This window comes from Eublepharis macularius, chromosome 2 (genome assembly GCF_028583425.1).
Source record: "Eublepharis macularius isolate TG4126 chromosome 2, MPM_Emac_v1.0, whole genome shotgun sequence".
Lineage (NCBI taxonomy): Eukaryota > Metazoa > Chordata > Lepidosauria > Squamata > Eublepharidae > Eublepharis > Eublepharis macularius.
The window spans coordinates 11,043,034-11,055,192 of record NC_072791.1 but is presented as its reverse complement, the minus strand read 5'-3'; the positions used below and the strand labels follow the sequence as shown (position 1 = coordinate 11,055,192).

At 40.3% G+C, this 12,159-nt stretch overlaps 1 protein-coding gene across 1 annotated transcript in view; it reads left to right on the top strand.

Moving 5' to 3' along the window:
- The window catches only part of LOC129324436 (phosphoserine aminotransferase-like), a 29,718-nt gene extending 21,651 nt beyond the window's left edge, over positions 1 to 8,067 (top strand). Inside the window, exons 8-9 of the mRNA XM_054971695.1 lie at positions 2,850 to 2,987; positions 6,279 to 8,067. Of these exons, the coding sequence (XP_054827670.1) occupies positions 2,850 to 2,987; positions 6,279 to 6,384 (244 nt within the window). The 3' untranslated portion in view covers positions 6,385 to 8,067. The remainder of the gene's footprint in view (positions 1 to 2,849; positions 2,988 to 6,278) is intronic.
- The last annotated feature ends 4,092 nt before the right edge of the window (positions 8,068 to 12,159 follow it).

Below are 12,159 nucleotides of genomic sequence, written 5' to 3'. Positions count from 1 at the left end.
GGGTGCCTGGATAGTGAGATATAGAGTTGGGTATCATCTGCAAATACAAATACAAAGAAGAGACTCAGATTTGGCGATCAATGGATGTGATAAAACTGCCTCCCCCAGTTTCCAGGACATTGTGATATGTGGGTGTTAGTTTTGGAAAGATACAGCTTTCAGTCCCTTAAATGATAAGCTTGCCATGAAGTGAGAGCTTTGAGCGGAAAGAACAAATGTTCAGCATGATCCACAAAATACCTATAATAACAATAATACGTTTAACTTAGAAAGTGTCCCCCAAGTTCAATGTGCCTTACTTCCAAGTCAGTGTCCTGCTGAGGCAGGTAGTGATTAGAGGGTCAGCGTAGGACCTGGGAGACCCGGGTTTGAAGCCTCACTGTGCCATGGAAGCTCATTGGGTGACTTTGGGTCAGCGTTATGGTTAGGAGGGGGGAAAGAGTGACCTTTCTTACTGAGAAAGTTTCCTTGGAAAGCACCCTGGTAATCAGTTGCTGCCACACAGGGACCTCTTGAGAACATATAGACTGACCCTCTGAGAAGGTGTCCTTCCAACTCACTCCTTACATACAGTACCTTATAGCAAATTATGTAGCACCCATGCAGTCTGGCACATAGGGAAGAGATTCAGAGAAATATCCCAGAGAAAACTATTGTACTATGGAAGCCCTTCCTCAAATGTCTTTATAGAAAGAAGGTTTGTTTTAGAAAAAAAGGGGGTGGGTGGATTCAAAAGGGGTAGGAAAGAGGACAAAATAAAAAACACAGGGAAGAACACACTGTCACACAGCGCACAGTCTCTCAGATAAAATCAATAGTGTTGATCTAACTCATCTAAGGACACTTTTGCCTGGGTTATAGCAGGTTCCTCAGAGCATACACAGAGTTCCTTGCAGTACCAAGATAGTAGAGGAGATTGTAATTCCTGGCCCGCTGGTCTTGGGGTCTCCAGATGTTCTGAAGTGGGGACAAAGGAAAGTCCAGAGCTCCCAGATATTTATGGGCAATGGAGTCTGACCTAAGCCAGCCTCCTCAGCAAGATTGATTAGTGGATCTAACCAATCCCCAGCAAAGCTCCATCGCTGATGTCAAAGACTACTGCTACCAATCAGAGAACAGGATAGTCCCACATTAATTTCTCTACACTTCCATGACGAAAAGGGGATCTAGCACAAACCAGTTGCTCTTTGTCAAAAAAGGATTAAGTTGTCCAGGCAACACCAATGTGAAATGGAGGATAAAGTAGGATTTTAGGCCAGTGGCAGCTTAGAGACCAACATGATTTTCAGAGTGTAAGATTTAGAGAGTCAGAGCCGAGCTACAAGTGACGCCTGACACAGGTTGGACACTTGTCAGCTTCCTTCAAGTTTTGATGGGAAATGTAGGCATCCTGGTCTCGCAGTTGTAATGGAGAGCCAAGCTGTAAAACCAGGACGCCTACATTTCCCATCAAAACTTGAGGTAAGCTGACAAGTGTCCAACCTGTGTCAGGCGTCACTTGTAGCTTGGCTCTCAGAGCTCCCTTCTCCTGATACTGGTGGATAAAGTGTTTTTCTTATGTCAGCCCCAGGCATACAAGAACCCAGACACTTTAGGTGCTGCTCCTGAGCCATATTGAATCCCAGGGTTCTGTCACAGCCAGTCACATTCTCTCATCCTAACTTAGCACACAGGACTATTGTGAGGCTAACGGGAGGAGAAGAGCACAATGTAAGTTGTTTTGTGTCCCCATTGGGGAGAAAAGGCAGGCTATATACAAAGTAAATAAATACAAATAAATATTAATCAATCTATTGTCGAAGGCTTTCACGGCCGGAGAACAATGGTTGTTGTGGGTTTTATGGGCTGTATTGCTGTGGTCTTGGCATTGTAGTTCCTGACGTTTCGCCAGCAGCTGTGGCTGGCATCCTCAGAGGTGTAGCACCAAAAGACAGAGATCTCTCAGTGTCACAGTGTGGAAAAGATGTTGGCAGGTAATTTATAACTACTCAGGAAAGTGGGTTTGGGCTGAGTCTGGGAAACTCCTACAGGATGACTCAGCCCAAACCTGCCAACATCTTCTCCACACTGGGACACTGAGAGATCTCTGTCTTTTGGTGCTACACCTCTGAAGATGCCAGCCACAGCTGCTGGCGAAACGTCAGGAACTACAATGCCAAGACCACGGCAGTACAGCCCGGAAAACCCACAACAACCAAATATTAACTTCTTTCCCCTTACAGTCTACAGTGTTTCACATTTTTGTGTACCATTACCTTTAGCACAATCCTTTCCCCAATGAAAGGGCTATATGCTTAGCTTTTTTTAAAAAAAGGGAAGCTGGGATTTCAGAGAATTGGATAAACAGATTGTCCTAGCATTATATTGCTATAACAAATGCCAATTTTAAAGCCCTATGATGGTGGGGGGAGGTGGCTGCCATGGGGACTGGGAAAATGGCTGCCATGTAGGTGAGACAAGGCAAATCTGGAACATTTTCATCCACGCTGCAATCATCTAAGGTTTGCTGTGATTTTTTTCAAAATTTCACAGCAAAGAAGGTTTGAGAAAGATTGGCAAAAAATAGTGAAACTTCGGGATGTGCTTAAATGGACCATAATGCTATGAGGAAGCTGGAAAAAACCTACTTCTCAACAGCATTGAACCCAGCCACAATCTGTCTTACTTAAAATGTAGTAGATTAATAGCTAGTTAATAAATAAAAGGTCATCTTAATGTGGTGGTGGAGAGTGCCCTCAAGTCATAGCTGACTTATGGCGACCTTACACGGTTTTTATGGCAAGAGACTAACAGAAGTGGTTTGCCATTGCCTGCCTCTGCATCTTAATATACTTCTGTGAAATTTTCAGGTGCCCTGTAGAGAGAAAGAACCGAAGCAGGATGAATGTTCCTTTCCGGATTGGCAGTATTAAGGGAGATGAGGCCCTGGAGAAGAAATTCCTTGATAAAGCTGGAGAATACAACATGATATCTCTGAAAGGACATAGGTAAGGCAATCACTGAAGAATGTTTGTCAGAGATCAGTTGGTGCACAAGAAAGACAATGCTAATGATGCACAATAAAACTATCTCATATTCTCAGAATTGTCTGAAAAAATACTGTTATTAAGCCGCACTGATTATTTGTTCTTACCAGTTTGTGTGGTGGTTGGAATTAGTGCTTCCCCTCAAATGCTTTATGTTCACCCGTTCTGATGTTTTTTGTTGCAATTTTCCCTTTTCATTTTGCTTGTGCTCAATGTCATCCCCTTCCCCCATTAGTTTGGGCTTTGTTCTTTTTCCTCAAATGATTCAAGCTAAACAAGGACCATATAGATTCGTCTTCCTGCTGAAGTTGCTGAGGCAAACAAAACTTCAGCTCCTTTCGAAGCAGTTGCTAAAAAGACACCATCCCCTGATATTGATGCAAAATTTCTTACTGAACTGAGCTTTACAAACCACAGCTCTCTAGTTTCACTAGAAGATGGAGTACCTGTGGAGTGTGCTCAGATCAGTAAAAATTGCCAGTTACTTGGAGGTGATTTTTAGTGAACTGGGTTTCAGCATGCCCTGCAGCTCCTCCGTTGCACTGGAAAATCATGTGCTCCTCCCACTGGGTCTCTGCCTCCCCCCATCCCTGCTGGTGAGGTGAGTGGGGCCAGATCACTACAGGTAGGAGCAGATTTCCCCTGACCTGGGCAGGGGGGATGGCAAGACAATTACACATTTCCCCCCTTCCCTTTTCAATTTGGGTTCCTTTGTTTTGGTTTAAAATTTTAAAATTACCTGGATTGTGAGTTTTATATCAGTGTGTGAAAGCAGTGTGTGCTTTGATAGTCTGGAAGAATGTGGAAACTCAAAACCCAACTGTCTATTTCTGCAATACGATGGTTGCCAATCCTTTAATCTGTTTTTTGTAATTATTTCTTATAATATTAAGAGACTTCCACATTGTTGAAGGTTTGGTTTGGGATTATATAGTTCAAATGTATTGTCTCTAAATTTTTAGAAAAGTATTTGTTCTATATCTTTCAATGCCTATTTTCACTCCACAGGGCAATATATATATGTATAGAAATCTATATAAACTTTTACTTCTCAGGTAAGATGCTCAAAAGCTCAGTAGTGTTGCGATCCCTCCCTGTTTTTAAACAAACTAAAATTTCTGATTCCTGAACTGGAAAAAAAATGGTCCTTGAAGCTAGGGATCTTTTCTTTCTGATATTGAATGTTTAAAGTAAATCTTAAAACTCTGATGACAGTTTTAGCTTCCAAAGTTCAAATGATAGGTTTAATCTTTCTCATATATATGCACAAGTGGTAAAGGCTCTACATCAGAACTTAAAAACTTCTCCCCCGAATATAATACAGGAAATCATTGTACCTGACCCTGAGCCTGCTGATGTGCAGAGGGCGGAATATAAATCGAACAAATACATTAAATAAATAAATAAAAGGAAACCTTTTTGGATTTAACCTAATTATGGATATGTTGGGTAAATTTAGGCTTTTAAAACTCAGTAATTTGTGCTGTAGTCTGAATTTAATTCTGTATGTAAATCACTCCCTATTCTTTTTAGCATTTCTCTCATTCTGAGAGAGCATGAATACATTCTTCTAACTATTCTTCCTATCATGGGCTGAATCCACACTTACCGGCATAGAGCTAAACAGTCGGAATGATAGCGTCTTCGTGGCACGTTTTATGATGTCATCGCGCCACGATGCGGCTCTCATGGCACGATGAGGTCAGAAAAAGCGCCAGGAAGACGCTGTCATTCCGACTGTTTAGCTCTATGCCGGTAAGTGTGAATTCAGCCCATGATAATCATGAACCATGATAAGCAATTGGAAATGTTTTATTGAGCTGGCAGCTTTCATTAATTTTATGGAAACGTGTGAAAATCTGGATATTACTTCATTCTGGATATTTTCAGTTACGTGAATGTGTATTGCCATTGTACTACAGAACTGAGCACTCAGAATAAGGAGAATCCTTCTATCCCTGAAAAAGAATTTCAACTGCTCCCTCTAATGGAGATTCAAGACATTCACTCCAAATTAGGTTCTAAAAATATTTCCCTCAGAGCCAAACTACAAGTGACGTCTTACACAGGTTGGACACTTGTCAGCTTCCCTCAAGTTTTGATGGGAAATGTAGGCATCTTGGTCTTGCAGCTATAATGGAGAGCCAAGCTGTAAAACCAGGGCGCCTACATTTCCCATCAAAACTTGAGGGAAGCTGACAAGTGTCCAACCTGTGTAAGGCGTCACTTGTAGCTTGGCTCTCAGTTTAAAGCCCGAGAATTCTAGAGGCCTCGGGAAGGAAAGAAGAATTAACTCTAGAGGGAGAATAAGTTCCCGACAAATTTAGATCCAAGGCAACTAAAGCTCAAAATGTGACTCAATTAAGGGAAGAGTTAATTTTCTTCCTGTTAAAGATGTTGTGAAATATATAAGGGTGGAATAAATCTGTAATAATTCTGTAAGTACACCATGCCAGAAGAATTGAAAGTTTTATTGGAACAAAAGCAGGGCCTTTCCTGGCCTCTTGCTGAGTAGAAACTAACAGCCAACAACCAGAAGGGAAACTGAAACTATAGCACAAGCTTTTGGCTCTAAGGGATCAGGGGGAAATAACTAAACAGTTCAATAAGGGAACATCACCAAATTCACAACTTTGCCACGATATAACAAAATCAGTGTTAGACATGAATAAAAATATTTTCAAATTGCTGTGGAAAATGCTGTGGAATTGCTACGGAAAAAGGATATTGGATGATTTCCCCATCCTCTGGTAACAGGGGCAGTATAGAATAAAAGAGGGACTTCCTTCCTATGGTACTTGATGAGAAAATCTAGACTAAGAGGCAGAGTAATGGCATGTAGGCCCTCTTTTGGTGAAGCCATAATTATGATAAAATTATATATAATGTTATAGGAGTTATTTCCCAATTCTTTTTTATACACCACTGAAACTACCTTTTCTTCATATCCTGCTCTTTAGACTGGCAGTTTAGCATACAAGATAGTCTTAAATACTGAGATCTTTTGGCATTGGGACAGCTTTCCTATTGAGATCTGATGTTTTTCCAAAGTAGTGCTAAATGAAGAATGGTTCAGCATAGATACCTTTGACCAGGGATTTACTCTTGTCCGGTCTCTTACTTATACACATGCTCTTCTATACAATAAACTTGTGAAATTGAGTAACCCTTCAATTAATATACCGTTTTTTAAAAGTAAGCAGACAAAAACATAGCGTTGTATTTGTAAAAACATAACTCTTTGTATTTCAGGTCTGTGGGAGGAATCCGTGCTTCTTTATATAATGCTGTGACTATAGAAGATGTTCAGAAGTTGTCAGCACACATGAAAAGCTTCATGGAGATGTATCAGTCATGAACTCAAGACCCTAATGCTCTGCCTCACACCTTGGAAATAAAGTGCAAGGAACTGGATAGTGGAAGTAGTGTTATTGTAGGAAAGGCCAAACAGCACAGTAAACTTTTTTAGACAAAATGGCAATTCTTGTATGTTCAATTCCTGAAACTGTTGTAAAGTATCGAGTCGGTTATACCAGTTCCCATTTGTGCATTCTGGAGATTGGTCCCAATGTCAAAGTGTATTGTTTGCATAACTCTGCGTGGGAGTGTGGGGATATTCAACCCATCTTTTAAATTTCAAAGTGAATAACTTGTAAGGTATAACGTGTGGGTGAACCTCTAGAATACTAGGATTTGGTATGGGAGTAAGTGATCACACAACCTATTGTGTTAAAATCATTCCTGGGGAACATTTGTTACATTGTTCCTTGCAAATCATTTTTTCCATGTTCCTTTACCTTAGAGCAATACTTTTGTGTACACAGCCTTGGCAGGAGCACTTTTTACAGACTATATACACATGCATCATGAAAGGTTCTCACTGGAGCTGCTGCCAATCATTAGTTGCTCACCTCTGGCCTTGCCCTTGCAAAGGCTTTGCAACAAGGTACTTTTAATGTGATCAGATTTTTTAAATGAACTTTTGGTGGCATTATTTTCTATTTTAATTTGTTACGCTTCACTCTAACGACACCAAGGTAAAATTTTTCTTCCTTGACTATTGATGCTTCTGACCTACAAATGTTTCCATCTGGGATCCTTTTATTCCATAGCACAGAAATCAACATTGCCTTCCTGTTAAATGACCACTTTGTTCTCCCATCCTTTGAAGTTGACTTCACCTTAACGTTTACAAGGCTGTCTGACTCAGCTCAGCTGCCTGTTATGGACTTCTTTGGTCATTGTCCATTTTGTGCTTCTCAGTACATTTCCATCAGCAAAAGAGGGTCCCTGCAGGCATTTCACCCAAGGGTGTATTTTTAAAAACATCGAGGAGTTTGCCATCGTGCACCTCCATATCGGAAAACTATCCTGTGTAAAATCATAAACTGACACCCAACCCTCCCATTTACCACATGGATGATCTTTCTGTTCTTTCTCCTTGCGCCTTGATATCATGATCTCTCTCTAGCATAAGTCTCACATCTGCCCAAACCATCTTTTAAAAAATAAAACGTATCCAAAACGATTACCTTCTCAGAGCCTTCAATCGTAACCCACAGCATTTTTACTGCAAACAACAAATTATTGGCAAAATCATGACTAGCGTCTCCTGTATCAATTCCTTTCTCTTCAGAAGATTGGGAACATAGTATAAGTAACAAAGAACCTGTGTGGTGTTAGTGGTTAAGGGGTCAGACGAGGATCTGCAAGGCCCACGTTCAGGACGTCACTCTTCCACAATGCTTGCTGGGTGACTTTGGACCTAAACTACATCACAAGGTTGTGAGGATAAAGTGGAAGAGAGAGAACATTACAATGTACACCGTGCAGAAGTCTTTGGATGGAGGGGTAGGATAAAAATGTACTAAATAAAATAAAGTATATAGTACACAATATTAACAAGTCAATTTTAATTTTTAGTGTAATGCCTGAATATGTTTATTCTCCTGCACAAAAGGAATTGTTCCTATCTCCTTAGTTTGAAATAAACATGTTTTACTTTCTCTGTGGGTGGAAAATAAAAAGCAGCATGAAGTAATCTGATTTCTTTTATGACTTTCCTCCAGTAGAATCTCAGATATGATCGGTAATTGTTTCATCTGGCACTTGAAAGCAATCCTTTTTAAAAGAAACCATTTTCTGTTGATTCTTACTGTCTTGCAGTAATTTTTGTTTTGTTATATCCCAGTGTAGCTGTCATTGCTATATCCCATTCCTATCTTCAGGGCCACATAGAACCACGAAGGAGCCTGATGCTTAGGAACGTTACCAAAGGGAAAATTTAAATAAAGTATCTTGGAATAAAATATTCCTGGTGGCAGCAGACTACCCAGAGGGTTAAGGGATAGATTAAAAGAAAAATCTACCCTAAAGAAAGTAAAGGTCATAACAAGTGGAGGCATAGCAGTGGGATCTCAAACATCCTGAGGAGAAAAAAATATTTAAGTGGGATATAATAGCCTGGGAGGAGGGAACATTCTGAGAGAAAAGCATTCTGAGGGGACAGATAACCAAAGAGACCGAGTGTTCAGTTAAATCCTATGAGGAATATAGAATTTTATAAAGGAAAGACACAGAAGAACTAGTAGGATTTATAAGAGAGAACATATTCTGGTGAAGTTTAGTAAAATTGTAGAAGGAAATACAAGTAAAAGAGAAAATGGCAGAGTTTATGGGGATGAAAAAGGAGGCTCTGATTCAGAAGTGCAATGAGTTAAATTTACCTCATGAGGGGAAAAGTGTAGAAGAACTGAGAGTTATACTAATACAAAGCAGTGTGGAGCCAAGTAGAACTGCAGAGGAGAGAGACTCTGAGGGAATGTACAACCCTAGTCCAGAATATTTAGAATTTCTGAGGGAAAAGTTGAAAGTTGAAGCAGAACTTAGAACTCGAGAAATAGAACAAAAACAAAGGGAAAGGGAAGCTGAAATAGAACAAAAACAGTTTGAGAGGGAAAAGTGGAAAGCTGAAATGGAACTTAAGAGTTCAAGAGATGGAAAGACACACCAGTTTGGAAGCAGAAAGATTACAATTAGAAAGAGAGGGACTTAAGAATGGGGACAAAAAGGAGGGAAACTCTGAACCCAGAGCTGATTTACCTCGAGTTACCCCAAAGGATTTCATGGTGTATGTGTCAGGAAAAGATCCTCTAATTTTCCTGTCCACTTTTGAGCGATCTGCTCAGAACTGGGAAATACCAGAGACAATATATGAAGTATTTACCCAGCTTAATTAGAGGGGAATTGGCTGAGATCTACAACACATTTCCCTCAGATAAAGCTGTTGTTTATGCTGAATACAAAGAGGCAGTATATGACAGATTTAGGCTAGGTGCTGATTACTTCAGAGAGAAGTTTAGAAGCCTAGTGCCTCAGAAAGAGAGGTCATATAAGTCTTTTAGAGCCAAACTGACAGACTATTTTGATAAATGGATTTCCTCTGCCAAAGCTAACTTTAAAGAGGGAATAAGGGATCTAATGATTTTGGACCAGTTTTTATTTCAACTTCCTTCAGAGATCAGACTTCTAGTTAAAGATAAACTTCCAGAGAATATCAACCAAGCATCAGAGTGGACAGATAGATTGACACTTAATAGAGGAGGTTGGGATCGCCGTGAAAAGAAAGACTATTCCTACAAACCAGAGTTTAAATCAAGTAAAAGAACATATGAGAGAGCTCAGATTATAAAAGGTCAGGATAAAAATATAGAGAGAAACCAAGATGGATACTGGAATGATAAAAGATGTTTTGTATGTGGTCTGAAAGGACATTTAGCTTACAAATGTCGAAAGAACCAACCCAAGCAAACAACACTTAAGCATGTAAGGAGGGTCACTAGAACTGCCTCAGATGATCAGAGTGATGAAGATGCTAGAAACTCCAAAAGCTCAACAAACACAAATGAATCACCCAGTAAAAACACTACCTTACCCATAAACACTGAAGAAACAGTCTACTTGTGTGGGGTAAAGATAGAGAAGGTCACTCAGGATACTGAACTGAGAGAGGTGGTACAAATAAATGGGAGAGATACTTTAGCCATTCTAGACACAGGCACCTCAGTAACACTGGTCAGGGAGGATTTTGTTGATAAGAAAAACCTGATTCCAGATAAACAAATATCCTTGCAAGGTGTGTGGGGAAATTCTAAAAGAGTGCCACTAGCCCAGCTAAAAATTAACTGGAGAGGGAAAGAAGAATATTTTCCTGTAGCAGTTATTAAAGAACAGAAAATACCGGTAGTATTAAGAAGAGATGTAATGGGAGCAAAGGCAAGAATTCAAATATGCACTGACTCCAATGATTTTCCACAGATTGAGGCCAAGGGAGCAGAAGACAAGTCCCTAGGTATCTTAGCAACAGACACAATTGATACATTGCAGGAGAGAAAAAGAGAGACACTCTTGTCAGTAGTATTACTGCTGGAATGTCCCAAGAAATAGGAGCCGCCATAAATAAAAACTGAGGAGTTTAAAAGAGAAATTATGACAGATTGTGAGTTAAAAGACATAAGAGAGAAAGCCAGGCAGAATGAAATGAACACAGAAAGAGACGTTTTTGTGTGGGAAAGTGAGCTAATTTACAGGATCTGGAAACCAAAGGGGACCAAGTCAAATTGGGAACCTGAAAAACAGCTGGTTATTCCAAAAATACACAGACAATCCTTGATTGAACTGGCACATGACATTCCATGTGCCGGTCATTTAGGAATTAGCAAAACCAAGAAGAGGTTAAGGAAAGAATATTACTGGCCTAGAATTTCACAAGATGTGAAAGAGTACTGCCAAAGCTGTGAGATTTGCCAAAGGGTAGGGAAACAAGGGCATAAAGCAAAAGCTCCTCCCAATCCCTTACCCATAATTGGAGAAGCCTTCTATAGAGTGGGAATTGACATAGTGGGACCACTCCCTAAACCCACCAGAAAGGGACACAGATATATTTTAACCTTGATAGACTTTGCAACTAAATACCCAGAAGCAGAGGCACTATCTTCTGTGGATGTAAAATCAGTTACAGAAGCACTTTTAAAGATTTTTCTGAGATTAGGATTCCCTGCAGAAATACTATCTGATAAAGGTACAGTGTTTCTGTCTGAAATTATGCAAGCTATATGGGAATGCTGTGGCATAAAGCATTTGAAGACTACTGCATTTCATCCTCAGACCAATGGTCTTGTGGAGAAGTTCGATGGCAGTTTAAAAAGCATGATTAAGGCATATGTGCAAGATCACCCAAACGATTGGGATGACAAGCTTCCCTATTTTCTCTTCGCATATAAGGAGGCACCTCAAGAATCCACAGGGTTCTCCCCATTTGAATTAATGTATGGGCTTTATCCTCAGAGACCCCTTAGTCTAGTGAAGGAGGAATGGGAAGGAAAGATATCAGAAAGAAAAACATCTGTAGTGGATTATGTATTAAGTCTCAGGGGAAAAATGGAAGACATGATGAGGCAGGCACAGCGCAATATGGCAAGTGCACAGGCAAAGCAAAAACTCTGTTATGACAGGAATGCCAGGCAAAGAGCTTTTGAAGTGGGAGAGCAAGTGATGGTATTTTTACCTGTAAAAACCAATAAGTTAAAAGCAGCCTGGGAAGGACCATTTATAGTAAGGGATAGGCAAGACCTGCTCACATATGCTATCTCTAGGAATAAAAATGACCAGAGGTGGAAGACTGTACACATGAATATGCTGAAGCCTTATTACTCCAGGGAGGATGGCACCTTACAGATAGTTTGACAGGTGGAGGTGGAGGAAGTCACCCTTATGGACTTGTTAGAAGAGACCAGGGGGGACAATACCCTTCAACAGCTGATGTGGGAATATCCTATAGGGCCTAACATCAAAGAAAAAATCTATAAGCTCCTAGAGAAATTTCAGAGTTTGTTCTCTTCTAAACCTGGCAGGACACCCTTAGCTGAGCATCACAGACACAGGAGATCACCCGCCTATTAGAATGCCACCTTATAAGGCAGATGGGGAAGTGCTGAACAACATACGAAGGGAGGTGAAAGAGATGCTAGGACTAGGAATTATACAGCCTTCTGTTAGTCCATGGGCATTACCAGTGGTACTAGTGCTGTTGCCAGATCACACTATCCGTTTCTGTGTAGATTATAGGAAGTTG